The sequence below is a fragment of the Podarcis erhardii genome (genome assembly GCF_964252035.2).
Source record: "Podarcis erhardii genome assembly, chromosome: 1".
In the NCBI taxonomy this organism is placed as follows: domain Eukaryota; kingdom Metazoa; phylum Chordata; class Lepidosauria; order Squamata; family Lacertidae; genus Podarcis; species Podarcis erhardii.
The window spans coordinates 112,898,108-112,925,332 of record NC_138497.1 but is presented as its reverse complement, the minus strand read 5'-3'; the positions used below and the strand labels follow the sequence as shown (position 1 = coordinate 112,925,332).

At 39.5% G+C, this 27,225-nt stretch overlaps 3 protein-coding genes across 5 annotated transcripts in view; 2 read left to right on the top strand and 1 right to left on the bottom strand.

Annotated features, from left to right (window-relative positions):
• FAM171B (family with sequence similarity 171 member B) overlaps positions 1-7,184 on the top strand; it is a 30,175-nt gene extending 22,991 nt beyond the window's left edge. For both annotated transcript variants that reach the window (XM_081871290.1, XM_081871291.1), the window contains exons 6-8: positions 272-388; positions 1,650-1,773; positions 2,271-7,184. In XM_081871290.1, the coding sequence (XP_081727416.1) occupies positions 272-388; positions 1,650-1,773; positions 2,271-3,597 (1,568 nt within the window). In that variant the 3' untranslated portion in view covers positions 3,598-7,184. The remainder of the gene's footprint in view (positions 1-271; positions 389-1,649; positions 1,774-2,270) is intronic.
• Positions 7,185-7,349: 165 nt separating this feature from the next.
• On the bottom strand, positions 7,350-19,874 carry ZSWIM2 (zinc finger SWIM-type containing 2). Of its 2 annotated transcripts, none has more exons than XM_081837664.1 (9): positions 19,641-19,874; positions 17,677-17,753; positions 16,264-16,304; positions 15,676-15,889; positions 14,416-14,667; positions 12,272-12,356; positions 11,268-11,377; positions 10,715-10,862; positions 7,350-8,962 (listed from the first exon to the last, which is right to left on the bottom strand). In XM_081837664.1, exons 1-9 carry the CDS (start codon positions 19,782-19,784, stop codon positions 8,471-8,473), a joined length of 1,563 nt encoding a protein of 520 aa, XP_081693790.1. In that variant the 5' UTR covers positions 19,785-19,874; the 3' UTR covers positions 7,350-8,470. The 2 variants fall into 2 exon arrangements, with proteins under 2 accessions (XP_081693790.1, XP_081693791.1); XM_081837665.1 differs by having other exon boundaries at positions 19,707-19,874.
• On the top strand, positions 19,593-26,488 carry LOC309336760 (uncharacterized protein; the record flags this gene model as incomplete). The annotated part of the gene is made up of 4 exons (XM_081853044.1): positions 19,593-20,146; positions 22,903-22,981; positions 24,680-24,801; positions 26,150-26,488. 4 exons carry the CDS (start codon positions 19,593-19,595, stop codon positions 26,163-26,165), a joined length of 771 nt encoding a protein of 256 aa, XP_081709170.1. The 3' UTR covers positions 26,166-26,488.
• Between the last annotated feature and the right edge of the window lie 737 nt (positions 26,489-27,225).

Genomic DNA, 27,225 nt, shown 5'->3' with positions numbered 1-27,225 from the left:
CACTCTGACATCTTGTTCGGTTACATGGAGATCTTTGATGTGTACTTGGAACTTTTGAACAGGAAAGGTCTTAGCTGTTTTAGTGTTTGAAGACAGCTCCACATGAATGATAGGAGCTGGAGTCCGGCAATAGAAGAGGGTCACAGATTCCCCATTCATGCAGCTGGAAACATCACTGGCACATCTGACCTCTAGAGTTTTGGACAGGGCTTATTGTGCTTTGATTTAAAGGCATCTTGCCCTTCTAAAAGAAAGCCTTTCTTTCTCCCAGGTGCCTGGGTGAATCGCGGGTTGGGTATGGTGAAGGATGCACAGGATCATCTTGTATGGACATACAGTGCTCCAAGTCTTGGTTACTGGATAGCAGCTCCACTGCCTGGAACCAGAGGTATACCATGGAAATGTGAAATCAGTGAATGGAACTTAGCTGTTGTAGTTAGCAGGAGAATAATTATGTGCAAGTTGGCAGCCAGAACATGGGATAGGGAAGAATGCCCCCTTCCCAACTTTAATAGGAATCATAGGCTTTGTTCCCTGGTCTAGTGGAAATATAAGTACAATTCACAGGTTACTTGGTTGTAGGGCATCTCTGTGTAGTAATGATCAACTTTTTAGCCCTGCCCTCAAACCTTGCACCTTTATCATCCAGTAACTGTGTGGTTGTGTGAGAAGAAAGGCCAGCATGCAAGCTCCTCCCTGCAAATGGGCCTCATGCAATAAAGTGCCTTAACCACACTGCATCCCCTACTTGGGAGCATGAGCTTGCCCACTGGGGTTTTCTTCTCACACAACCATGTGTAACGTGATTACTGAAAGAGATAGATTTAGAGGCAAGGCTAAAACAAGGCCTCATACTGAAGCCATACACACAAACTGTCGGAGCCTCTGCTACGACTGAGCTACTCCTCCGGTCGAGTCCTTTGGAATCGCCTCCAATGATGATTAACGACCTGAGCCTCTGATAAGGCTCCAGGCATGTTCCCTCATTACGCAAAGTATCCAGCAGCAGGGAAGGACCCGAGAAATATGAGCTACATTGCAAAGTTTTATTTCTAACTATGCAGACAGAAAAGAAATAAACATGCTCTCTCTGTGAGAGCAGAGAGACAACTGAAAAACAAAGGAACAGGAAACAGTAACATCACATCCATCTCCTGTCTTCCATGAGACTTCCAACAGCCTGGAATCTCTGGAATGCAAAACAGAGTCTTGTGACTCCCAAGCACTGCACAGTGGCAACACAAAGAAACCAACACAAACAATATGCAAACAGGGCTATATTATTTAAGGCATGAAAAATACTCATAAGAAAAAAGGCATCCCAGCCCAGCATTTCAGGTGTCTTGACTGAGGCAGGATTCCCATCAATATTGTTTGAATGTGTGTGTGTGTGTGTATATATATATATGTATATATAGGCACTGCTTAATGCCAAAACATGGATCTAAACTGTGGACATCATCTCTGTCCATGTGAGCCACCCCTGTGTTCATGAGGACTGGAAAAATCAGCAGCACATCCAGTGACACAATGTTAAGGAAAAACAGAGTAAACAAATGATGGGAAGACACCATATATTGTTGGATCCAGTTTTGCCACACAAGAAATCACCTTCTTTTTCTCTCCCTTTTTAATGGTTGTAAATTTAGACTCCATCATTGCCTCGGTCACTAAGGATATAACTGCATACCACACAGTGTTCCTTACAGCCATATTGGGAGGCACCATCGTCATTATCATTGGGTTCTTTGCAGTTCTCCTTTGCTACTGCAGGTAAGTAACAAGATGATAGTGATGTGCAGTTATGACACAGTGTATTCATGTGTTTCATCCTTTGTCGATTGGAGTCTTGGAATGATGGTTCAGTCTTGTTTTGAAAAGATATTTGAGGTATGGCCTCTGCAGTCCTCTGTTCAGCCACTCTGATGAGAACAGCCTGCTGGACTAGATAGGACATTGGCCTGATCCAGCTATTTTTATGTTCTTATGTTCATGCAGTCATATGTGTAGAAGATTCTAGCTCTAGACTCTGTACTACTCTTCCCTGTTTTCTAAGCAACATTTATAAATAGAATAAAGGTATGCAGATAACCTATAAGGGTGTGTAATTCTTGTGTCATTTGACACAAAATGGATGTGTTGCATATCTAGGCTACTCTCCTGAACAGGTAGCTTAAATCCCATTGATGTCAGCCTAACTGCAGTTAGGATTTCAGCTGGTGGGCAAGGTAGAGCTTTAACATTATTGGTTTCCCCACTTTTTTTCTTAGGGATACATGTGGTCAGTCAAAAAAGAGAAGGAGAAATATGACAAAACGGGACATCTCCAAAAAAGACCAGACAACATCAACAACTCACATAAATCACCTTGGCATTTCCAAGGGATCACTAAAGCCAGATGACAAGTCTCAGTTGTATTCAGCCACATTATCCTCTTATAGTCCCCAGAGAGGGGCTTCAGCTGAAGGGGAGGAGAGGAAAGGCTGCGACAGTTTCAAAATCTACACAGAAGGTATTTCATACCAGTTCTCCAGCAAAAATTCTCACTGTAGCTCACCCCAGTCCTTGGAACCTAGCATAGGAGTGAGGCATTTACAGCCAGCAAAACATATTGGTGGCAGCATTTCTCCTGCTAGAGACTTGCAAGAACGGAACCACTACCTCTCGATGAATGAGGAAATATATGGTCTCACTCCCCTCCCAGAGCAACTGGTGCATCTTTATAGCCAACCTATTGCCATCCTTCAAACATCTGACCTTTTCCATTCTCCAGAGCAGCTGCATGCTGCCAAGTCTGCCACTTTGCCAAGGAAAGGGCAATTAGTCTATAGCCCAATGATGGAGCCAATGAATCGGGAAAGTTATACCCAGACATTACCCAAGATGCCCATGCACTCTCACCTCCAGGTGCCAACCTCCAGAGATGAATCAGCTGCATTAGATAGCCAACAAGGCTTATCTCCTCAAGCTGCAAATTGGGGGCGCTACACCAATAGCTTGCTGGAGTCAGTTTCTGTTCCAGGGACGCTAAACGAAGCCGTGGTCATGACACCATTTTCATCGGAACTTCAAGGCATTTCAGAGCAAACCTTGCTGGAGCTTTCAAAAGGAAAACAATCTCCACATCCACGGGCATGGTTTGTTTCATTGGATGGCAAGCCAATAGCTCAGGTGAGGCATTCATTCATAGACCTCAAGAAGGGCAGGAAGACTGAGAGTAACGATACTAGCTTGGACTCTGGGGTGGACATGAATGAGCATAATCCCAGTCGGAAACTGGAGAGGGAGAAAACCTTCATCAAAAGCATGCAACATTCTAAGGTTCTTTACCTGGAAGACTTGGATCTCAGTAGTAGTGAAAGTGGAACTACAGTTTGTACCCCCGAAGATCAGACTGTGAAGCACATGCCAGATGGGGGGACTGATCCAGTCATAGAGCAGCACACACAAGAGGTGCCTAAGAAGAAAAAAACGGAAGACCATGAGGCTAGCCCTCCTCCAGCTAAGAAACGGGGAAAGCCACCTCTAACTAAAAGAGACAGCAAGACCAATATCTGGAAGAAGAGAGAAGAGAGGCCACTTATTCCAATAAATTAAAATTACAGTTATGTCTGCATTTTGGTCTGTCTGGTGTCCCCTTGGCTCTTTGCGTCTTATTTGTAAACTTAAATGTTCAGTTTATAAGAGACAGCCAGAATCTGGTAACATTCCATTTCTCAATTCGTAGAGAAGGTTACACCTTCCTAAGAGTGCAAACCAGCTCTTCTTGCTTTTCAGCAATTACTTGAACAAAGCTTCTGGTTTTTAAAATGTGCTGGGATACATCTGTTGGGGTGCACACACATACTGCAGAAGAAGCCCAAATGCAACCTTCATTGTGTGCTCTGGAATCGGACATTTGACAAGGAAGAAGCACTGCTGGGTTGCATCGTCATAGGGAAGAGGCACACAGTGAGTGAACAACAAGATTTTATTTTTAACAAATCAGTGTCTGATATGGTTATTTTACCATACAATGTTTGATGTAGATGTCCTGCAAGGCAGTGAGATAAAAGCTGCCATTTTTCATCTAAAATGCAAGATCAGAACCTTTTTTGATACCTTGTATAACATTCCACCGCATTGTTCTCTGTATATACTTGGGGCAAAAATAATAATTCAGGGACTTGTTATCCATATGGTATTACAAGTATGCGGACTTCTGCTTTTCATGTGCTGCTCCAGTATGTATTGAGCCAAATTGTGCTCCATTTTTAGAATAACTAGGTTTGTACATTAGGGCAGAATGTGCCCCTCAGTGTCCAAGATAAATATTATTTCGAACTTAGCCAAAATGATAGTTTTGTAGAAGACATTTCTTCCAGAAACAACCCCATGCTACTGAATAGCCTTAAAAGAGATAGAGACAGAGTAGTACTTAAGCAATTTGATGATGTGCCTCCTTTTTTTGCTGTGGTCCCAGTCTTGCAAGTCCATTGTGTCGCTTGAAAAGAGCCATTTGAAATCTCTTGGACTTCCTATCTGAATAAACTTATCCATATATTTAGCCAATGTCTTTCTTGCATGGGAAAAATGGCCCTGTAGGGCCAGTCCAGAACAGTCTTTGTATTAAGCAAATTCTCCAGTCTGAAAGCAAGCCTTTCAAAATGACAAAGTGAAGGGGAAAGGACCATATGGTGCAGCGAGTTCTTAAAATTGGGTAATACTTCTTTCTAAAGTCCTGGAGGGCCAGGGCCAACCAGCATAGTCTGCAGTGAGTTCAATGGCCCAATGATCTGTCTCTGTTAGGCAGCCTCCTATGATTGAGAGTTCTCTTATTCCAGAAAACAGATCGGAAGAGAACCTGTATTGAACTTGTTTGGTTCTGCTCTGTTTCTGTGGATAATAACGAACACTGCAGCCCTAAACACATTTATCTAGTAAATTCAGTTAATTTCTGCGGAAGGTACTTCCAAGTAGAAATGTCCAGGTTCAAGGCCTAAAGGTCTTAAGACTCATCCGAGATCAGGAGTGAAAGCAAGCATTCTCCCTGTATAGTGAGGCTAGCTTCCTTCCACTTATGCAGTGCAAACAATATGCCAGTGTACTTACGTAGAAGCTAGTATGACTTTTATTCTCCCATATTTCAGATGGGCTGTGTTTCTTAAAACATAGCATGAAAGTTTCTAATCTTGGTGTATTTTAAAATCATTGTGTTTTGTTATTTTTTAAAATGGTTCTGGGAAGCCAGAGCAGGTGATACCACAGGAACTAACTGATCAGCATTCTCCTGAGCTCACTCCTAGCTCACCATTCACAGTATATTTGTCTGTATGCACCCTAAGTGTATCCTAACCTAATTTGTGTAGTAGGAACACATTTCAGCACTACCTGTTGGTGTTTCTGAATATGAAGAAGGTAAGCTGTGGCTCTGGCCTATAGGACAACAGCCATCCTTGGAGTAGAATTTATTGTAAAGTTAGGGGGGGGTACCAAAAGAAATGATTGCATGAAATGTAACTAAGAAAATATATACAGGAAAGAAGTACATAGAAAAAATGCATGTCAGAGAGGATAGGCTGAACATTTTCAGATTTCTTAAGTTTTCTACGCACATGGAATACCCAAACATGTGACCACCACACAACCTGCACTCTGTTGGCACTGTTCAGAAAAAGCTACCACTTATATATCAGTTAACTCTGTCACTGATTTTGGAGTATGCACAAAAAAATTAAGAGCAAGATAATGTCAACCTTATCCTAAGCACATTTTCTTAGAAAAATTATTCTAAGTAACTTAAATGGAATTTATATCCAAGTAATATTAGGATTACAGCCTTATAAAATATTAATGTTTTTCCTCAAATTCTATGACATTTACACTTGTTGGGTTTAGTTGTACTGAACTTTCTAAACATTTGGAATATTAAAATATTTTAAAACTTATTTTAACTTTTTCTTTTTTATATTTTGAAAAACATTAAAAGCATTATTGCTGGTAAGCATCTGAAGCCATCCCACCCCTTTCAAATAAAGTATTTCATAATCAAGATTTCTGAAGCAATTCTGATAATTCTTAGCATTTTTGAAATTTTATATCAATTCGTTTTACCAACTGAAATTTAAAGTAACTTTGCAGATAATAAAAGACTTGTCAAATATTTGTACATTTTCCACTTGCTAATACACTGTTCTTCTACTTTAAAGCACAACAGTTTATTGTACTTCAACAAATGCGGTGTCTTTGTAAAAAAATGAGTATTTTTACATATAAGCTGTTCTGTTGGAAAGTTTTTCTGTTCTTTGTATGCCAAGACTGCAGTCCTACACATGGTTCCTCAGTAGTAAGTCCTATTTAGTTCAAGAAAACTTACACTTGGGTGAGTGTACATAAGATGGTTGCCTAAGAGCATGAATTGAATCAGGAACCCAGTTCTGTGAGCTACAATTATTGGGAACAGAGTCTGAAACCAGACATGAGAGTTGTGTGGCTGCCACTGAAAGGAGTCCTTGATACAGGAGTACTGATCCTGCCTACTGTAGCCCCAGCTGTCCTTGCTTTTTCTGCCTCACCAATAAGAGCAAGTGCCCTTTTTCAGCTGATGCTCTTCAAAAGTAACTGCCTTGTATTGTTTCCTCCACTCTCAGCAACTGCATGAACTACCATTTAGTGGATGTAACATGGGAGGAAAGGACTCAACATGCAGAGCTGTTTTCAGCATTGAGCCACACAGCATCTCAGAAGACTAGTTCCAGCCTGAGTGTTCCCAAGCCAATACTGGTCATCACTTATAAGCTGTAAATACTGAGAACAAGCAGTCCACTGCCACTTGTTAATTCTTTGAGACACAGTTAGAATTCTATTTAATTCTCATTTCAGTTTCATGACCTTCTGTAGCTCAATCTTTTTTTAAAAAAAAATCTCCATTTTTCTATTCTGTCAGGGGTGGCATACCATGTTTGTGTAACTGCTATGGTACTAATGATCTATTGCTACAGTGTATCTTAAAATTTATAAGATGTTAAAAGAGTTCATGCAAAATAATAAAAATATTTTAAAAACTTGCAAATATAGCCTTTGTTATTCTTGGTCCTTTAAAAAACAATTCCTGGACTCGCATGATAATGCATCACTGTTATTTCACTAGCAATGCACTCTTCTCATGAAAAAGCTAATTGCTCATGTAAAGCTATTTCCCCCCCCCCCAAAAAAAATCCATGCTTATGCAGAAGTAACATGCTTATACAGAAGTCAGTGGCGCTTGCTCTGAAGTAGCTGTACACAGAACTGGAACCTTATGGTGTGTGTGTGTGTGTGTGTGTGTGTGTGTGTGTGTGTGTGTATATATATATATATATATATATATATAATGAAAACCAAAAGATGCATTGAGACATGTTAATAATTTTTTCCTTGATGTTACAAAATAAAGCTGGGTGTTCTTTCATTGTGGAAGATAATATTTTAATTCATTTTTCCACTTCTGTGAACAAAGAAGATTCATGTTTTTAATCAACTGATTTTAAGGATGCACATTAGGTTCTGTGTATACTTGCTTGAAATAAGCATTACCCAATAAATGAGCTGTATTAATAAAAACAGATATAAATTAACAAAGCAGCAGATATGCTAAGCTTGGCTTCCATTCCTAGGAATGTTATCCAGCAGCTACTCACAAATTTTGCAAAACAATCTCACCTGACAAACCAAGGCAAGGGGATCAAAATTAAGGAATTCTTCATTAATACCTATTCTTTTGCAATTTCAGGCTCCTTATGATATGCGCTGAACCTTTGCTTGAAACTTCCTGGTTCTACATGGTGTAGTTCTGAGTTCATTCATCCACTATACATGTTTCTGAGTACTTACGTAAAACGAAGTGCTGTAGAAGTAGTGGCTCCAATTCAACACAGCGCATATGTAAACTTTTTAAAAGTAAAAACCTGAGGTAGGGAAAAACCTCAACCCTTTGTTTTGCCCACATGAGCAGCCGCTATATGATGTTTCAAAACTTTTTTAAATGGCACATATCTGCAGTTCCAGCTGCTAAATCAGGAGGGAAAACATGCACAGCAGTCATTTGTGCACATGACTTCCTCTCTAATTTTTGATATGCAGGATCAAATGAAAATATTTTGTATTAATGTCAAAATTTAAATGGCAAATTTATGTTTTACTGCTTTATACACTAACAGATTTTTTTTCTCATCATGTTTAACAAAAACAATATGGATGTATATGACTTGTGCAGGCATAATGTTGCCAGACATAATTTGCTGTAAGGTTAAGTACTGAGTTAAGCCAAGTTGGCTATTTCGCACAGATTCCTCCTAATATGAGATAGGAGCGAAAAAGAATACAATAAATTCAAATAGTTCTTTTGAAATATATTAAACTTGCATCCTGATTCTATAAACATTTACTCAGAAGTAAATCCTACTGAGTTCAATGGGGCTTACTCCCAAGTAAATGTGCACAGAATGGAAATTTAAAAGGCATTTCGAGTTACAGATAAACCTCTCAAGGCAGTGCCAATTGCCTCCTGTGTAAACACATCAGCATGAGGCTTTGGAATAAGAGACAAACCCTTAGCATATCTAGAAAACTTCAAATTTCTGATTGTCTGAGTACTGTGCTGGCTAGAAGCAGAGCTTTTTGTACAAGTATAGTTGACGCCATTCCGTGTTAGACTCTCTTCACATTCTGAATTATTTTTCTTCTTACAACGCACTTGAATATGACTTTGAGACTTCTCAAGAACGTGGCCAGGTTTCATTTGCTTGACAAGCAATCCTGTCCCTGGTATAAAAAGCTCCTGCTCATCCTGCTTTGTAAACTTATTCTTTGCTTGAGACATAATTGGGGTTACTTCGCCTTTGCTTCGTACATTCTCCCAGGTTAATGGATTATACACAATGTGTCCGTCAATAGGGCAGGCATTTTCTTTGTGCAACCAATTGTCAATGCATTTCCTATGGAACTAAAAAAACAAACACATAATATATTATATATCAGTAATTATCCACCAAAATACTCTTCATTGACAAAAGGGTATTTAGCATCAACAAATTATTTGCAAAGAGGTCAGATTCTCCTTCCATTTTAGAGAAAATCGGAAGCAACTTAAAAGGTTTCATTACAATAATACTGATCCAAACCTACTTATCTTGGGAGCATCAGGCCAAGCACACTAATACACTGTGGGAAATGCATTTGCTCAAACGGTATAAACTGTTGTAAATCAATAAAATAGCCATGGTGCTCTTAACTGAGACAAATTCCATGACTGAACCAATGCTCTCTGAAATCCATTGCTAACATCTCTTCGATTACAGGCTAGTGCTCTCCAGTTACTCTATTTTCCATTCTTTCAAGAAATCTATAGAGCATATTTATTATAAACATAGCAATGGATGGTTTCGAACTAAGTCACGCTAGCACAATGACTTTCAGCTGCATAATATAGCTTCCCCACCCTCTCCTATCCCCACATACCCCCATGTACCCTGCAAAATCTATGGTGGTTTCTCTGATCCACTAGAGCAAATTCAGAAGGTGTACAGGTAGAGGACAGAGTAGGGAAGTTACACTGTGCAGGGAGGTCATTGCACTAGCAGAACTGTTTAGTTGAATGCTGCCCAGTGCAACTGTTTACTGAAGCGGGTCATATAAATTGGTATAAAATATAATACAAATAAAAGATTTGGCTAAAAACTGGACAGCAATAAGCTACACTAGTTTAAAAATTTGACATCTCAAGCTGACTTATACTGAGTGTGAAGACTGATTCATTTACTCAGCATTGCATACTCTGGCAGCAGGTCACCAAAGCCTCAGCCACTGATCTATCCCAGCCTCAATACCTGAGATCCTTTAAGTGGAGATGCCAGTGAAGAACCCATAAACATATTTGCATGTCATGCATGTGCTGTAGTGCTGAGTTGTGCGTGAGAGAACTAGAACCATATTATGTGCTGAAACAAGTTTCAATTACTGCATCATGTTTCTAATCTTAAAAAACACAACAAATAGTAGAACAATAATGTAGCCTGCTCTAACACTCCAATTAGCAAATTATATACCAATGGGGAAAGCTTGGTTCCTAAAAACAGGAGAAATGGCTATGGTATGACAGCTGCTGGTCTTTAGTTCTATTTGAGAAAACCTTTTTAGCCTGAGAGCCACAGCCCCTCATAAGCAACTTTCCAGGAACTGCATGCCAGTGTGGGCAGGGCCAGCAGAAAAAGTGGGTGGAGCAAGTGAAATGATTCTTCCCTTTGTGCAGCAGGCTATATTCCAGCCATGCAAACTTCAGACATATCTGCACGTACACACATACTCCATTCCAACAAGCAGGAGACATCACAGTTCAAGGACAGGAGGTGGAAGGGAGGTGGAACGTAGGAATAGTGAGGAACATTGGCTAAGGAATGTGTCAAGGACTGGACAGAAGGGCTGAATTTGCACCCAAACATGAAGTATCCACCAAGTCTTTAGCTTGTTTCACAACCTTAGTAAACACTTCTTGACTCACACCTAGAATTGTAGAGTTGGAAGGGACCCTGAGGGTCATCTAATTCAACCTCCTGTATTACAGGTAGGTGTGCGTAAATGCCTGAATGTGTGAATGGTCTGCTTAAAAGCATTGTATCTGAAGTAACATTGGGTGGCATATGACAATAAGAGGGTTTTTTTTGGGGGGGGAAGCTGGGCAGTTGTATCTTTTATTTACCTTGTGATTACATGGCAAGAATCTTGTCATTTGGCCAAGGTGAAAGATCTTCAAGCAGAGTCTACATTGCAAGCCTGGATCAAGTAAACTGCTGCATTTTCCAACCAGCACAGTAGGTAATGAGTTTATTATACCCTCTGGTATGCAGCTGTACCAAAAAACAACAACATCCAAGCATTTATCTTTAATTGCACTAAGTCTTAGAAATTAAGCGAAACAAAATCAATATTGTAACTTGAAGAGTGCACATACACAAAACTGCATAAAGCCAAAACTCGTCAGGACCACCACTTTCCAGTCTAGCCAGGGTCCTAAAAAGCTGTCCAAGTTTTTCCACTTTGGCAGCTCATGTTCTTTACTGCAGGAGGGCACAGCCTTTTGCCTGTAGAGTAACTACCGCCACTGCCGCCACATCCTGCCAGTACTGGCTGAGCCCTCTCCCAACAGACAGACACCTTCTCAGCAGTAATAGCTTAGATTGGCCATGGTCCTTGCCAGCTGCTTAAGTTTCATTTATTTTAATTTAAAATGATTAAAATGAGTTACATCTTACTTATCCCTGTGTTTTTCCTCTTTAGAGTTCTCTGGATTAAAACTCTGCAGATTTTCTGAAGTTGATAGTTGTGTTACTGGTTCAACTGACCTCCATCTCTGATTCCTTTTCTAGAGAATGGGTAAAGAGCTAATGAAAGCTAAGCAGTAATTCATTACTTCAGAGTCACTGACAGCAGAAAAATGGCACACATACATCTTCAGTCTTAAGGACTATGGAAGCACAGTTTTTTCCAACAGATATCCTACAAGAAATTCATTGAAATTAGATTTTGCATCACAGCAGCACATAGTCAAAGACTTTATTCAAAGGAAAAATATAGTAGGCTTGGTGAACCTGTGGCCCTCCAGATGTTGTTGGACTGTAACTCACACTCAGCATGGTCAATGATCAGAGATGATGGGAGCTGTAGTCCAACAATAGCTGAAGGGTTAGATTCCCCCAGCAATATTGAATAGGATAGAAAAGCAATTGAGAGTCAAATCACACTGGCACAATTCCATATGCATGCAAGTAAATCCTGCTATGCTCAATGAGGTGAAGTATATGGACACATTAGCGGCTTGAAATGCAGCAAGGTCCTTTGTTAGGGTATGTTCGGATTACTGCTTATTCTACATCCAGTTTTCTAATCCGACTGAACCTTTTTTATTGAACCAGCTTCAAACAGCAGTATTTGTCAAGAAACTACGTGCTCAGTATGGACTGTAGCGAGCATAATGTGAATGTGGCTTCAAAAATTAGTAGTGGGAGCACACTGGGTGCAGAGTTAGCAGTACTTTAAACACATCCTTATTCCCTTAACCTTAGTAAATGTTTTAGGATTACATCCTTACTCTTTATTTTGATCCTTGGGTCAAAATTTCTTGGGTCAAAAGACCTTCATAAATGCTCATTTTTGTTCCACAGAGATGATTTATATACAAACAGTTACCAGTTCCCTGTAAAATGTTTGCTGATTCAATTCCTGAATTAAGATAATTTTGAAAGGGGTTGTACTGTACCTCACGAAAAGCAAAGCTATGTGAAGGATGACAAAATCTTCTAAAACATCCATGGCATAGGTGATATTCACTACACTCAGTGCACCTTGAAGCAATGAGGCAAACAAAATTGTCAGCAGCTTCCTTATTTCACAAATAAGCATATCTTAAAATAAAACTGATTGATGTTGAATTTATCAGCGCTTTTGTATGGAACACTCTACTAATACCCAAGCTGTATGCTACATACAAGCCCGTATTACATTTACTTTTGTAGGTGAAAAAGTAAAATAATTTAAGCTAGCTGGAAGTATTTTGATGGTTCTGAATCATCTATAAAATGTGAGAACACATGTCTTTTTGAAAACCAAAGAACCCTTGCTTTTTATTTTAGTGTTCAAAACTAACCTTTCAAAGCACATATGTCAGGCTTCATTTGATAAAAACTGCCTATCCCTAAAGAGTTGAGCAGGTCAGGTGAAGAAATACTGGCCTATACTGTACCACAATGCCTGGAAATGTCAGAATTAAAACCTCTAAAAATACTCCTATTTCAAAATATAGCGCCGTCTAAGGTAGCTCATTAGGCCACCTTAGCAACAGAAACATTTGGAAGAAAGTGAAGCTTGTCTTTATTTACATACGCAGCAAATCAGGGTATCATTCTCCTCAATGGACACTAGGGGGACAACAGTCTTTTTTTCTTCATAATATTTTTTAAATGCGATGTTTGCTACTATTGATTTATTGGAGAAAACCTTTCTTGAATATGGCTATTACCTTTTTTTATTTGAATACTTGTATATAAATGTTTTTAATTATGTATTCAAGTCAGTTTCCACTATATAAGAGACTGGAGGGAAAGCAGCTGCAATCAAACAGAAATCTCTCATGTAAGAATAGTTACCAATGTGAGTAAGGTTTTATTGCATTGAAATATAACCCAAGATACATACAAGTAACTATGAACTATGATACAAACAGTTTTTTTCCTCTGTTAACAGCACTATCCTATGCATGTTTACTGGAAAATAAGTCTTACTTGCCATGTATGCACATAACACTAAACTACGGCTTGTTTTAACCATGGTTTGTTGAATAAGCCATGATCAGTCTTACACACAAGCAAAGAAACCATGGCTTATTTTGCCATGGAAAATTTTGAACTGTCAAGCAGAAAAGGACATTATTGTTTTGCTACTTTAAGTAGGTAGAAAATCATGGTAGCCAGCTAAAATTTAAGTTGTTTTTTTTTCACAGAGTCCTGCATAGCTGTTAGTAAAGTAGCAATGCATTCTTTAAATTTACATCTTCTGCAAAGCTAGGTTTACTTGTTTGAAATTAATAGCTAGATGCTAGGGCAGGGAAAGGAATCTGTTGCTCAGCAGAATGAGGAGAGGGTTATTCTGGAAAGGTGCCAGAAGTTGCTTAGCCTAGTGCGTGGGCCTTTTTTACAGTCGCTTTTGCTTCACACTTCTTAGTGGGTAGGGAACCATTACAAACAAGAATAAGCCAGGATCCTGAGTTCACATGTAACAATACACCATGCTTAAAACAAGCCAAGATTCAAAAGCAAAACATGGTTTCAAATCATGGTTTGTTGCCCCACCCCCAACCAAGGTGGGCTCAAATATTCAAACAAGCGACAATTAGGATAAACAAACCATGACTTAGCAGTATGTATGAATGTGTCTCCTTTGTTCAATGGAATATATACCTTAGTGTGTTTAGATTACTAACAAAATATATTTTCTATGTGATCTGAAGGAAGGAAAAAGCGAGGGAGCCCAAGCCAGGGAGCTTTACCATCAGCTCCCCGCTGGCCTGAGTGGCCTCTATCTTTTTAGATTTTACATGATGCACTTATTTTAGTATTTTAACTTTGTAAACTGCCTTGGATGCCTTGGCAAAAATGGTAGTATATAAATTCAGAAAATAACAAATTTAGTAGAGCAGAAACACCTACTGACATAATTTAGTAGAAAATCAAAGGGTTAGTAATCATAAAAAATAACAGCTATATCCCTACAAAATATTAATCTCAAAGGGTGTGCCTGTTTGTATAAATTTTCTTTCATTTCTGACTGAGGAAGAGTTACAAGTACCACAAGCTCACAAATAAGGATGTAGGACTGTACTAGAATACTGTACTAGAAAATGCTTACTTGTAACAATTGCCTTCAACGGGACATACCCTGCAATTATTGCACGGGATTCCAAGATGTCTGTCAAGATGCTGCTTCTCTGCTACAGTGATGAGTCTTTTGCTGTTTCTGAATTCTTCCAATATAAGTTTCAACGGTGCAAAATCTTCCCTACACAGGGGACACTTCACCAAAGAATCTTTCTCTAACTCTATCTGATGATCAGCCCAGATCTTCATACATACTATGTGTATGTTGTTGCCACAACCAAACCTATAGAAAATTAACTATATTATGTATCCTTCTCAAGAAAAGTCACATACAAAAAGTTCTATGAAACTATGAAAGCTGTTACAAATATACAGTAGTCTAGCTTCATAAGCATATTAACAAGGAAATGTTACCCTGCTGTCTCTGACAAAATTGTGTAACATGTTCTAATTTATCTATGATCATCATAAAAGCTTTAAAGTGGTTTATTTTAAACCCAGTTTATCTTACATGGAAGGGAAGAAATGACATAGGACAATCACAAAGATTGAGAGGAATCTGGTTCATTTATTGACAGATGAGTTTACAATATTAAAAATGTTCTTAGTGCAGCTAAATTAAAAAAGAGCTAAATGTTTGAAATCCAAGTACAAAGATGGAAATTTACAAATAGATTGCTGATAAAAAAATGAGTCACTTCTACTGTTTGTTTTAATGTTAAATAATTATGTCTGCTTCCTGCAGGGGGTGATCTTGTTGGTTGTCACAACCCTTGTTTCCCTTCCCTTCCTCTCCACCTGCCTGGCTGTGTTTTGAAGCTGATATGTTTAACTAAACAGAGCTTCTTTAAAACCACAAACTCTACTGTATATGAAGCAATAAGCCAAGATTCTTGAAAGCAGAGCTAAATGCTAGTGAATTTTTTCTCGAAGTCACATAACAGAAGATGAGAGGAAAGGAGATGACGTGACCCCAAAGCTTTGCTTGGGCTCTTTCTAGCTTTTGCACCTAATGCTAAACTATACATTAGCATTACATGAAAACCAACATAAATACATTAATAATAATAATAATAATAATAATAATAATAATAATAATAAATAAATAAATAAAAATAATAAAAAGCTCAAGATGTGACTCTAAAGTATTAAAGAAAACACTACCAAACAAATACTAACAACACAATTATTCTGGACTATATAGCCTTCAGATAATGTAGTCCAAGGAAAACATTTTTGGAGATACTGTGACATAATTATTTAGCCTTCTTAAATAGCAGGGGTGACTCACCTGCAGTAAGTGACAGGAAGCATTCTCTTTAGCAGCTTGTCCTGGCAAATAGGGCACACATCCTCATCATCAATTTGTTTTTGTTTAATGTACCCATCATCAGCTGTTTGCAGCTCCTTGGAGGAATTAGCAGATACCTTTGGTTGGGGAGCAACTTGTAGACCCTGAAGCACTTGGTTAATTTCTCTTTCCACAAGACCCAACTGTAGAGCATCTGTAGAAAAGTTCAACAATGAAAATGTCTGATAAAATATAATTCGGGTTGTTTTCCAAGTGAATCAGAAGTAGTCAACGATGTAGTAACTCACTCTTTTATATAAAATGAATGGTCTCTCATTAAAAGTCAGATTCCCACACACTAAGAACATGAAAAAATTGGCATGGGGTTGAATGAAGGAATGAAGTTATTTTGGAAATATTGCTTGTGATGCATATGGTGAGTCAATCAGAAGATCAGGCTTCATGCTGTGATTTCTGCCATAAACTGACCACCAAAAAGTGAACTAATGTAATGAAAAATGAAATATTAGCACTTTATGTACTGATCTACAACAGGGGAATAAAAATATGAGGTTAGTTAGTACTTACATTCATGGTCTCTGGGAAGTTTGAATTTTTTCAACAATAACCTAAAAATAAAAAAGGAAAAAAGGACACAGCTATTCAGTAACTTGACACTGTAACAAAAGCTGCCTAATCAAATTTTAATTTAAAAGTGTATAATCCTTAAGATGCAGCCCATCTTTACCAAATTTGACTATGACAATAGCCTGGTTTACACATCACAGTAAGGCAGGAATGCCAGCTTGGCTCCACAACCGTGGGTGCCCAGGGCCGTGGGTGCTATGCAGCGTGCATGGCTCTGACACTTAAATTTGTGGGTGCCTGGTCCCTTCATGGAAAATTTTGTGGGTCCTTGAACACCCAGGGCCCCAGGGAGTTCTTTACTCCTGCAATGCATGAGTGTGTCATCTGAATCTGGGCTCATGGTTAGCAGTCCCCAGTAAGCCATAATTTGGCTTACCATGATGTGCAAACCAGGCCTCTGTACAATTGTGGTTTGCTATCATTTACTCTTCTTTTTCTACCTCTTAATTAATAATTCTCAAATATTAATATGTTTACTAAATAATTACATCAACATAGGCAAGGACATGGAACTTTTGGCTATCCAGATACTGTTCTACTCACTCCCATCATCCCTGACCATTGACCATACTGGCTGGGACTGATAGGAGCTGGAATCTGGAGGGCCAAAGCTTCCCCATTCCTGGTATAGAGCTTTCACATATTTAAAGTACTTCACATTGTCTTATAATCCTCACAGAAATACAGAAGATCTTTTATATATCATTTAATACTTCAAAAAATATTATAAGACAATGGAGTATTATCCCTTTATTGCAGATGCAGGGATGGTGGAGGTGAGTGTCTTGCCTAAGGTTTTCATGAGTTTATGATAGAGAAAAAATTCAAACTCTTGACTTATAGTCACTGCAGCATTGTATCTTATAGTCACTGCAGCATTGGTCTTTGACTGATGGATTGCAACCCATGGTGGGTCACAACCTGACCTAAGAGCAACACTGCCATATATATGTATGTTTTGGGTTCCCATAAGCATGTCTTGGCTAAATTTCTGAACATTTTGAAGACTTACACAACAGGTCTTTTACTCAACATTAATTCTCTGATTTCAATGCAATAAATCTATTTAGGTGAACTTGGAATAGTAGACCTATGATTTTTCACACTCCCTTTCCCTCTCCAACTTCTCATCCCTTTGTATTACTTCCTCTTCATTAACATTTGGTCCTTGGTACATCTCATAACCCTCTTTCCCTCCTTTTTTGAGGCCTTTCTGCTTTCACCCAGTCTCGTTCTGTCAGAATAGCTACCTGATTTTTAAAAAACCAAATAATTGTCCTTGTGCAATTGTGTAAAACAAATCTATCATAACATCATTTGTATACGGTAACTTCGTTTTACAAATCAATTTACCAGCAGATATGTTTACAAAGATCCTTTTCTTTCACAAATATTGAGCAGCTGCACGAGTGAGGATTCCCCAGAAAAACCTTACAGCAAAGCAATAAAGAACACATTTAGTAATTGTAATACAAAAATGATACAATGAAGATAAAGGCAAAGGTGGGGGTGATGCTATAGCTGAGTATTTAGTAAAATCTTGCTATTCTTCCTGTACTTTATTTACACATCTTTAAAAACAGCCCTTAGTTTACAAACTAACTAGTTGTGTTGATGGCTCTCTGAATGTGAACCTTCAGGATATGTAGTTTGTGTTGTCGGCACCAATCACCTGCTGAAACAGGAGTAAGAAAATTGGAAATTGATTCTTTCGGTAATTAAAGCATTGGAATTTATGCTAAAATTATATTGGGGGGTGCTTTAAAAAGCATAACTTAAAACATTTTTGATCCTGGACACATAGGTTTTACTGCTTTTGTACAAGTGAAGCATATCCAGAAATGTTTTCTGTATGTGGTTTCTCACGTGCAGATTTCCATTTTTAGATTGGGGCAAGTTTATGCTGGTCTTTGCTCTGTCAGCACTGAAGAGGTAGCTGTGAAATCACGTCTCATTTCTTGCTAGCATTACATCTTGTAATTCTGTAATTATGGGATTTATTTGGTGCTTTGTAGCTAAGCTTTTATCTAATTCTTGAAAAGCTTCAAAAAGGGGGGCTTGAGCTTACTCAAGTGCTAGGAAACCAGAATATGATTAATTGGAAAAATGCAAATGCTATTTTTATTTTATGAGCTCTTTAAGTCACTCATATGTCTGCACTTGAGAAATCTGATTCAAGACTAGAGTTCACAATACAAGATTTGTGCCTTTGCCCTACCGTGGGTATGGAGAGACTGATATTGTGCCTGAACAGTGTGTCTAGCTCCTGAAGTGGAAAATGGACTTGCAGAGCAGAAATAGCCTTGAGACAGCATAATAACATGATCTTTTAAGAGTTATGTTCAGAACCCTGGGTGCTGTAGATGGTAACAGTTTCATAGAATCATAGAATTGCAGAGTTGGAAGGGAAACTGAGGATCGTCTAGTCCAACTCCCTGTAATACAGGAATATGCATTTGGCTCATATGGAGACCAAAATTGCAACCTTAGCATTATCAGAACCATGCTCTAACCAGCTGAGCTGAGCTATCAGACCCTCCAAGTGCCCCCATTTTCCAGGGACAGTCCCAGATTTACAGAAGCCGTACTGGTTTCTGATTTCATCCTAGAATGTCCCGCTTTTCCTTAGGACGTCGCTATTTTCATCAGAAAAATAATGGAGGTTACGGAGTTACGTGACCCGCGAGCCAAGGAAATAAGTAACTCTACAACCTTTAGAAGAAATCCAAAGGCAGCCCTGTATAGGGAAGTTTTTTAAATGTCATGTTTTTGTCTATGTTGGAAGCCGCCCAGAGTGGCTGGGACAACTCAGTAAGATGGGAGGGGTATAAATAATAAAATTATTACTATGGAATAACAGGGCACCCCTTATTTTCACTGGAGAAATGTTGGAAGGTATGAGATATGTTATTTGGCATTATAGCTGCATGAGGGGCAAACAGTTTGTTTGTTTAATTTATATACCGCTCTATACCCTGGGGGTCTCAGGGCGGTTCACAGAATAAAATGAAGATATACAATCACAAAATACATAATAAAGCTAAAAACAACAACCTAATAGAGCACCCCCTTCAGAATTCCCATGATTCCAGGGGGGGGGCGGGGAAAAATAAGTCGGGACTGTTATAAGCAGTAAAAATGTGCTTTACATAGATGCTGTGGGTGGGAGAGACTATGGGATGGAGAAGGGGGCGGGGGGGGGAGTAGCACAGGCGACCTGGTCTTGCCAGAGAGGCTTCTGCTCTCCCATTTCCCTCGCTACTCCCTAGATGGGGGAGAAACGGCTTCCCTCTTCCTCAGCCTCTCAGCCGCCCTACCCGGTGCTCCGCCGCCCGCTGCTCTTCCTCCTGCAGGACGAAAGCGGTGGGGCCCAGCTCCCTCACCAGACGCATGGTGCCGCTCAGCGCCTGGTCCTGCCGCCGGCTAAGCCCCGCGGGGACCGAGAGACGCCTCCGCGACATGAGAGGCGTCGAGCCCAACCGCCTCTCTTTAAAAAGAAACCGTCAACTGCCGGCCGCCTCAGGCTGGTTCCCATGGAGACGGGAAGGAGCAGCGCGCGCCTCGCGCCTGCGCCGTCAACGCGTCTGCTGGCGGGGCGGTGTGTGGTGCTAGGAAACCAGGTGTCCCTCCGCCTCTCCCCTTCGACTTCTTCGGCCGGCCGCGTTGCTTCCGCGAACCGAGAGAGGAAAAGGAGTCCTCATTTGGGAGCAAGGAGGCACGCGGATGGTTCCCACGGAGGAGGATGGGAGGGAAAGCTTTGGTGGCCCTGCCCTGTCCTCCCAAGGATGCTGCTGCGCCAGGGCCGGCCCACCCACGAGGCAAGAGTGCCCGAGGCAGTGGAATCCGAAGGGGTAGCAGACCCCAATGGTACCGTTTCATTCCTCCCTTGTTCCCGATGTAGATCTTCACTCACTCCCTTCTCCCTATAAGTATTTTATGTAATACATATATAACGAGTGTATATAAAAAATATAATAGACATATAATTATATATACACACATACATCATATGCACACACACACACACACACATATATATAAAGGTAAAGGGACCCCTGACCATTAGGTCCAGTCATATATGTATACATAGTAGATTTCGGATATGTGTGGTTTTCCTTTAAGAAAGCACATTACAGATTTCCATCATGCTGCTGTGCAAACAGAAAGTTGCTCCTTTAGTTCAGTGCATGTATTGCATTCTAATCCTTGTGTTGAAGGAGATTCAGCACTTCAGAAATATAAACGCAGCAAATAAAGCCAAGGGGGCTAAAGTGGAAATCAAAGGGTTCTTTGGGAAACGGTTTGCTAAAACTGTATTAGTATTTTTACGCCTGACGAAGCTAAAAACGGAGCACCCCCAATCAAACAAATCCCTCATGTAGTTTCATATTTCAGATACATGGTCTTGTTATTTAATTATATTACCAGTTTTGTATCAGTGTGTCCTGGTATCAAATATGTTCTAAGACTGTGAAGGTGTGTTTTCCTAATGACATCATCATGCGCTAATTAAAGGGACTTCGGGTGAGTTTCCATTTTTACCCAACACAAACTTTCACGCTGTTCTTGCCTTAAAATTAATAAATATTACTTTTACAAAGTGTAACTGGAAGCTTGTTACTAACTACGTAACACTAGTTTTCTTTCAAAACAATTTGTATAATTGAGCAGTCACTTCACAAATAAACATGCATCTCAAAAGGCTTCCAATACAAAAACCTGTTTTTAAAATTTCGTTCAGCTACAGATGCAAATAACCATCTCAACAACACAGTGTTGAGCTTTGTGTAGAATTATAAAAAGAGTACATTGACTTACACAAGTACACCTGCTGTTGTAGCACTAATTTCTAAACTCTACTGACCGTTATCCCTTACATTCTTGGTTCTCCTTGGGTTATGTTTGAGATATGCTCAGAAGTAGCATTGAGCTCAATGAAACTCCCAGGTAACTGTCGTAAAGTGGGGGGACATGACAGATTTTTGAAAGTGTGTGTGTTGTAGAAAAAAACGTTTTTCTGCCACTCTCATATTAACTGATCTATGCAAATCACTCCCCAAAGATCTGGCAATGACCACTGGATTAGGCAGTTTTAAAATAGGACTAGACAAATTAATGGATGATGGGTCTATCAATGAATGGCTATTAGGCATGACAAGCAGGATCTGCAGCAAAACAGTTGCAGTATGGAGTGCTCCTGTTCAGGATACAGTGGTACCTCAGGTTACAGACGCTTCAGGTTACAGACTCCACTAACCCAGAAATAGTACCTTGGGCTAAGAACTTTGCTTCAGGATGAGAACAGAAATCGTGCAGCGGCAGCGGGAGGCCCCATTAGCTAAAGTGGTGCTTCAGGTTAAGAACAGTTTCAGGTTAAGAACAGACCTCTAGAACGAATTAAGTTCTTAACCCGAGGTACCACTGTAACAATAATAGTCATACCTTGGAAGTCGAACGGAATCCGTTCTGGAAGTCTCTTCGACTTCCAAAATGTTCGGAAGTCACAGAAACCCTGTTGAACATTCGGCATCCAAAAATAGTTCGCAAACCAGAACAGTCACTTCTGGTTTTGAAGCGGACCTCCAGAACAAATTAAGTTCTTAACCTGAGGTACCACTGAACTTCATTCCATTCCATTCCCCTTTTGCCCTCCCCAAGAGTCAGGCATTTTGTACTCAGTGAGCATGCTTCGTCCTCTTTGGCCGTTTCAGAGGTTCCTCCCTTTACATCCATATAATTTTTTAAAAGTTATTTGTACTTCTGGAAACATGATTCCTGTCTGCTGATACCACCCCCTTGTGTTCAGGTGTTGCCATTTTCATAAGAATGGTGCTTGTAACATTTGATTGCTAATACAGTGGTACCTCGGGTTATGAACTTACCGTAATTCATTCCGGAGGTCCTTTCTTAACCTGAAACCGTTCTTAAACTGAGGTACCACTTTAGCTAATGGGGTCTCCCGCTGCCACCACAGAATTTCTGTTCTCATCCTGGGGCAAAGTTCTTAACTAGCGGAGTTTGTAACCCGAGGTACCACTGTATATGACACTTACTTGGGGTGTCCCCCAGCTTCCTCTGCTTGCCAACCTGCCCGCCATTCTCCCTCACATTACCCCCTAGAGCTTCCCCTTGCCACCTCATGCAACTACTAAACTCTTTCCTGACCCAATTCTGAAGCCACTTCTTGCTTCTATTCTGCAGCCCCACTCTCCACCTGTGTTCCCATGTCTATACCTCCTTCCCTCTCCCTTAGAGCAACTACTTTGCACACAAACCATCAAGTGTCATCCCATATGTTCTACTGCATTTTATTGTCACTTTCCTTATGGCAAAAGTGTGATCTTTCAGAGAAGTGTGTTGTGCAAGAGCTCCAAATCTGCTTTAATTGTACAACCTGAAATTGATAAGTTGTTTTAAATTGTTCTATGTGCACTGCTTAGAGATTCTTTGATTAAAGAGTTTATAACTACTTCTCAGGAAGGAAGTAAAACCTTCTGCAATCTCTTTTTGTATTTTTTGAGCTCTGATAGCTATATGATTCTTAACGCGTTTATGTTTCTGCCAACTAATCCAATATAGCACAGTCAGGAGGCACCCAGAATATCAATCTTATGCATGCCTACAATGTTCCAATGAGTTCACTTGGACCTGTTCCCAGGTAAATGGTTATTGTCTTACAGCTGCATTTTGCAAGGCATCAGATGTTGTCTGAGAAAACCACACTTGATAACAAGGAATCAGAAGCACAGAAATGCCAACTCTTTTACAGAGTGGATGGACAGTAAAGCACATCAAAGCTGGAGAGGACAGTTGAACTGTACATGCTCTCGAGTCCTGTACTTATTGTGGTTAACATTCTTGAAGGCAAGGCCAGATCCACATATTATGTGCCACATTACATATAAAAGCTCACTGCCTGGCCACATATGTGATTCAAGCTTTGTCTTCAAGAATATTAAAGACAGTAAGCAATGTAATATGACAACAGTGAAACAGTCATTTAATAAAATATGAAAACAGCATTTAGCTTCTCAAAATACTTTTAATATACAAGTTGCATGTTTCATACCAAGCACTCACATTTCCATGTGTCCTTCCTAGGTGAGAATTACAAACTACAAAAATTTCCAAAACAATGAGTTTCCAACGCTCAGTTCAGGCAACACAGAGCTATTTTGGTACCCCCCAAATCCATCTGTTTCAACACATCAGTGACTATGTAACCCTATGAAGGTTACAATCCCTATGTAACAGTCATGACAATGTTGACCAGGTACTCCAGTTCAGGATACTGTTCGTTAGTCTATGCCAACCTGGAGCCCTCCAGTTATTTTGGACTTGCAACTCCCACCAACCCCAAGCAGCACCGTCACACTGGTGGAGCTGATGGGAGCTGTAGTCCAAAACGTGGAAGACACAAGAGTCGGTAAAGGCTGCTGTAAGTTAATCATATTTTTAAAAATACATTTAAGAGAACATACCAAAATGAACATATATTTCCTTTTCTATACAACTTTACAGAGGTATATGCAAAAGGCGCTATATATACTAACTGAAAACCATTCCAAGTTCTGCTACAAACATGCTCTGAATGTTGCAAAATTTTAAACCGAGCAATTCGTTTCTCAACTATTGCAATATATTAGTGCAAAGGTTTAGGACAGCATGTTTTATGTATCTTTAGAATGCTGATGAAAACAAACATTTTATACTGTGAGATACAAACACACATAGACATGGCATATCTGAAGAGCCAATGCTGCAACCAACCACTGGTTCTAGTGGCCATCTCTCTGTTTTTGGAGAGTAAATAAACAGACTGGAGAAGATAGAGCAACCTGATTCGTGTCATCAGGCTGCTTGCCTTCCAATGGAATAATCTTAACATACAATTTGACACTATTTGCTTGAGCTGGAGGTAGGAGTTATTTTATGAGATACAGCCGAGGGGCTTACCTTTCTTCACTGGCTTAATTAATTATATGCAAAAAAAATCCTCCTCCAAATCAGGTTCTCATTGGTTTGGATACACGTATCAGTTTATTAATCCAAGATACATATGAGCTTTGTGCCAACACATTCCATCTGCGTGCTACCCTTTCCTCCATTCTATGTGTGCTGTGACCAAAAATTCCCTGTTAATTAACCATGTGCTTCCCATTCTCTGATGGGGTGAAAGACAGGTTGCTTGCCTGAAACTGTGGTTCTCTGAATGGTCATCTGTGCAGTTACACATATGGGTTCTGCCAACTCCACAGAGCAACATTCAGAACATTTTAGAGTTAGGTTTTGCTGGGAAGCCTATTCCCAACCCTCAGTATGCAAAAAGGGACATGGTTCCCACTTTTCTGCTCAGTTCGACAGAATAACCAAAGTGGCTATACTGTATAGGGAAGCACCAGAGCAAGAGCAGGCCAACAAGAGCACCTGCAGCAAGGAAGAAGACTGCAGAGGGCAACTCAAAGAAAAACAGTACAGGTAAGCAATCTCTGTGGTTTCTGTGTAGTCCCACGTACAAGAGAATACCAAACTGACTTACCTGGGTAGCATGCTTTCCAATACTGACACAAGGACACATAGGACTCAGTTCAGGACAGGTTATAGTAAAATCCTACATGGATGTAAGCCTCAGAGTTTAGTGGGATTTACTCCTAGAATCACAGCCTTAGTCAGTTAGGTTCAGTGGAAATCAGTGGGCTTTCATCACCAACATTTCACATTGATCAGCTTTCTTTGGATTGAGGCCATGGCAATTCACAAATTAAAGACTAAATTATCACATCATACTCAAAATATTCCAGTATCCCTGGATAGATATCAAGTCCATATATACAAGAGGAGGATCAGGATTACAATGTCCCACCCATGCTCCCACCTGATCTTTGCACATTGCACACAGAGGCCAATGTGCAGAGCTGATCTTTGTGACCCTGGCACCTTTATTTTGAAGTGTGCAGATCATATGGATTGTCTTATATGCACTGAGTCTAGGAATTTGAGTTGCTATGCAAACATTCAACATGCAATTGTCAGGAAGAGATAGGGCGGGTATCCCAAAGGGGCTAGGTCCCACCAGTGTAATCCCAGTTCCTCCTCATGGATCCAGTTTTAATATTTGCACAGGACTAGTGAATACATTTAAATATCCACATCTAAAATGACTTTGGGAATTACGAAAAAAGTTTGCTGCTTTTACTAGTTTAGTTTCCTGAAAAACAGATCAATCAAATTTGATGCATGCAAAACAAAAAACAAAAACACAGAACGAATCTCCCTCTTGAAACATCATACTCTTCAAAAAATATACAAAGCATAGGACAATCTAGAAAGGTAATAGTACAGTATAAGAAAGAGTTTTGTTGTACATCCTAAAGATTTTACTGTATTATTAACAGGTATAGTTTTTCATTACGACTTATAATGGAGCTGTAGTAACACATACTATTTCTCTTCCTGTATTAAATACTTTAAGGAAGAGTGATTCAAACATACTTTAATTTCAAGAACCAAAGAACACTAAAGAAGGGTATATTGCAGGTTCAGGGCTCTTTACAAAATGACATAGTATCAGATCCCTAAAAGATCAAAGTTGTGGGTTTGTACTTTAATGAAGCAGTTCACAGAATCAGGGTTTCACAACAGTGGAGACAGGAACTCAAGATAACCATTTGCTATCAGTGCACCAACACACTTTTTTCAGGCCCAGTGTGGAACAACTAAAACAGTTAATGAGGCTACAATATACTAAAGGGAATGTCAGGACTTTCCTAAGTGGGACACAACTATGTGGCTGTTACCATCTGCCATGTTCTTTAACCCACAACAGCGTATCGCACACTTAGCAAAATAGGAGCTGCAGATGAGCATCAAGATCAATCTTGGGCAATTACAGAAAAGAGGCATACAGTTCTGTAAGTATGAATGTTTGGAATCGCCAAATAACCATTTTTCTAGATGTGAAATTGGGTTTAATAACATGGGCAAAATGGTAAATGTGAAGTATTACTACTTGAGTTACCATAATTTTCAGAAGGGCAGCTATGTTGGTCTGTTGCAGTAAGAAACAATGAAGAGTGTTGTGATACCTTAACAACTCACTAATTATTGTGTATGTTTTTGTGGACCACAGTCCATAGTCAATTCATTATGTGTAAAAAAAAAAAAAATCATTATGTGTAAAAGTGTAACCCTTAATTGGCACACATATTGAAGATTACATTTTACACACCCTATGGTCTGTGACATAGTAGCAATTTCTTAACCAGTTAACAAATACGTTAATCTTTAAGGTGCTTTTGATTTATCGTAATTTCATCATAATGTGGAATAATACGGACCAAGACACATGGCAGAAGTATTCCTGGCATACATCATGTACTTTGGATGCTAATTACCTTTTAATGTGTGTCAGCTTTCTATTTCTGTGACTAAAAGTCAGGTTTTCACACTGCCATTGAGGTCACCAAATATGCCCGATCCCAAAAGCTTTTCAAAATGCCACCAAGCTCAGGTTTAACTGATTCACATCAATCCTGGTATTAGGGGAAACAAATTTAGCAAGTGGAAAAAAAATTCTGTCATCAAAATTAACTGCAGTTTGTTTACATAGCAGACAAAAAGCAATTCTGTATGCATCCATGCTTTATAGCCTGAAGTTTTTAATTTCTTAAAGGAAGAATGCAGTAAACTATAATACATTCCTCTTCCATTTTACTTAAGCAATAATTGAACGTATTTTACCCTAAAGACAAGTTTTCCCATGTATCCAGGGGGAACTTTTGAAACTTACATAGTCTAATAGCTTGCATGGTGTTTAAACTTAAAATAACTGAAGTGATTGCCCAGTATAAATGTACTGCGAATAAATGACGAACAAAATTTAATCCCTTACACTCACAACTT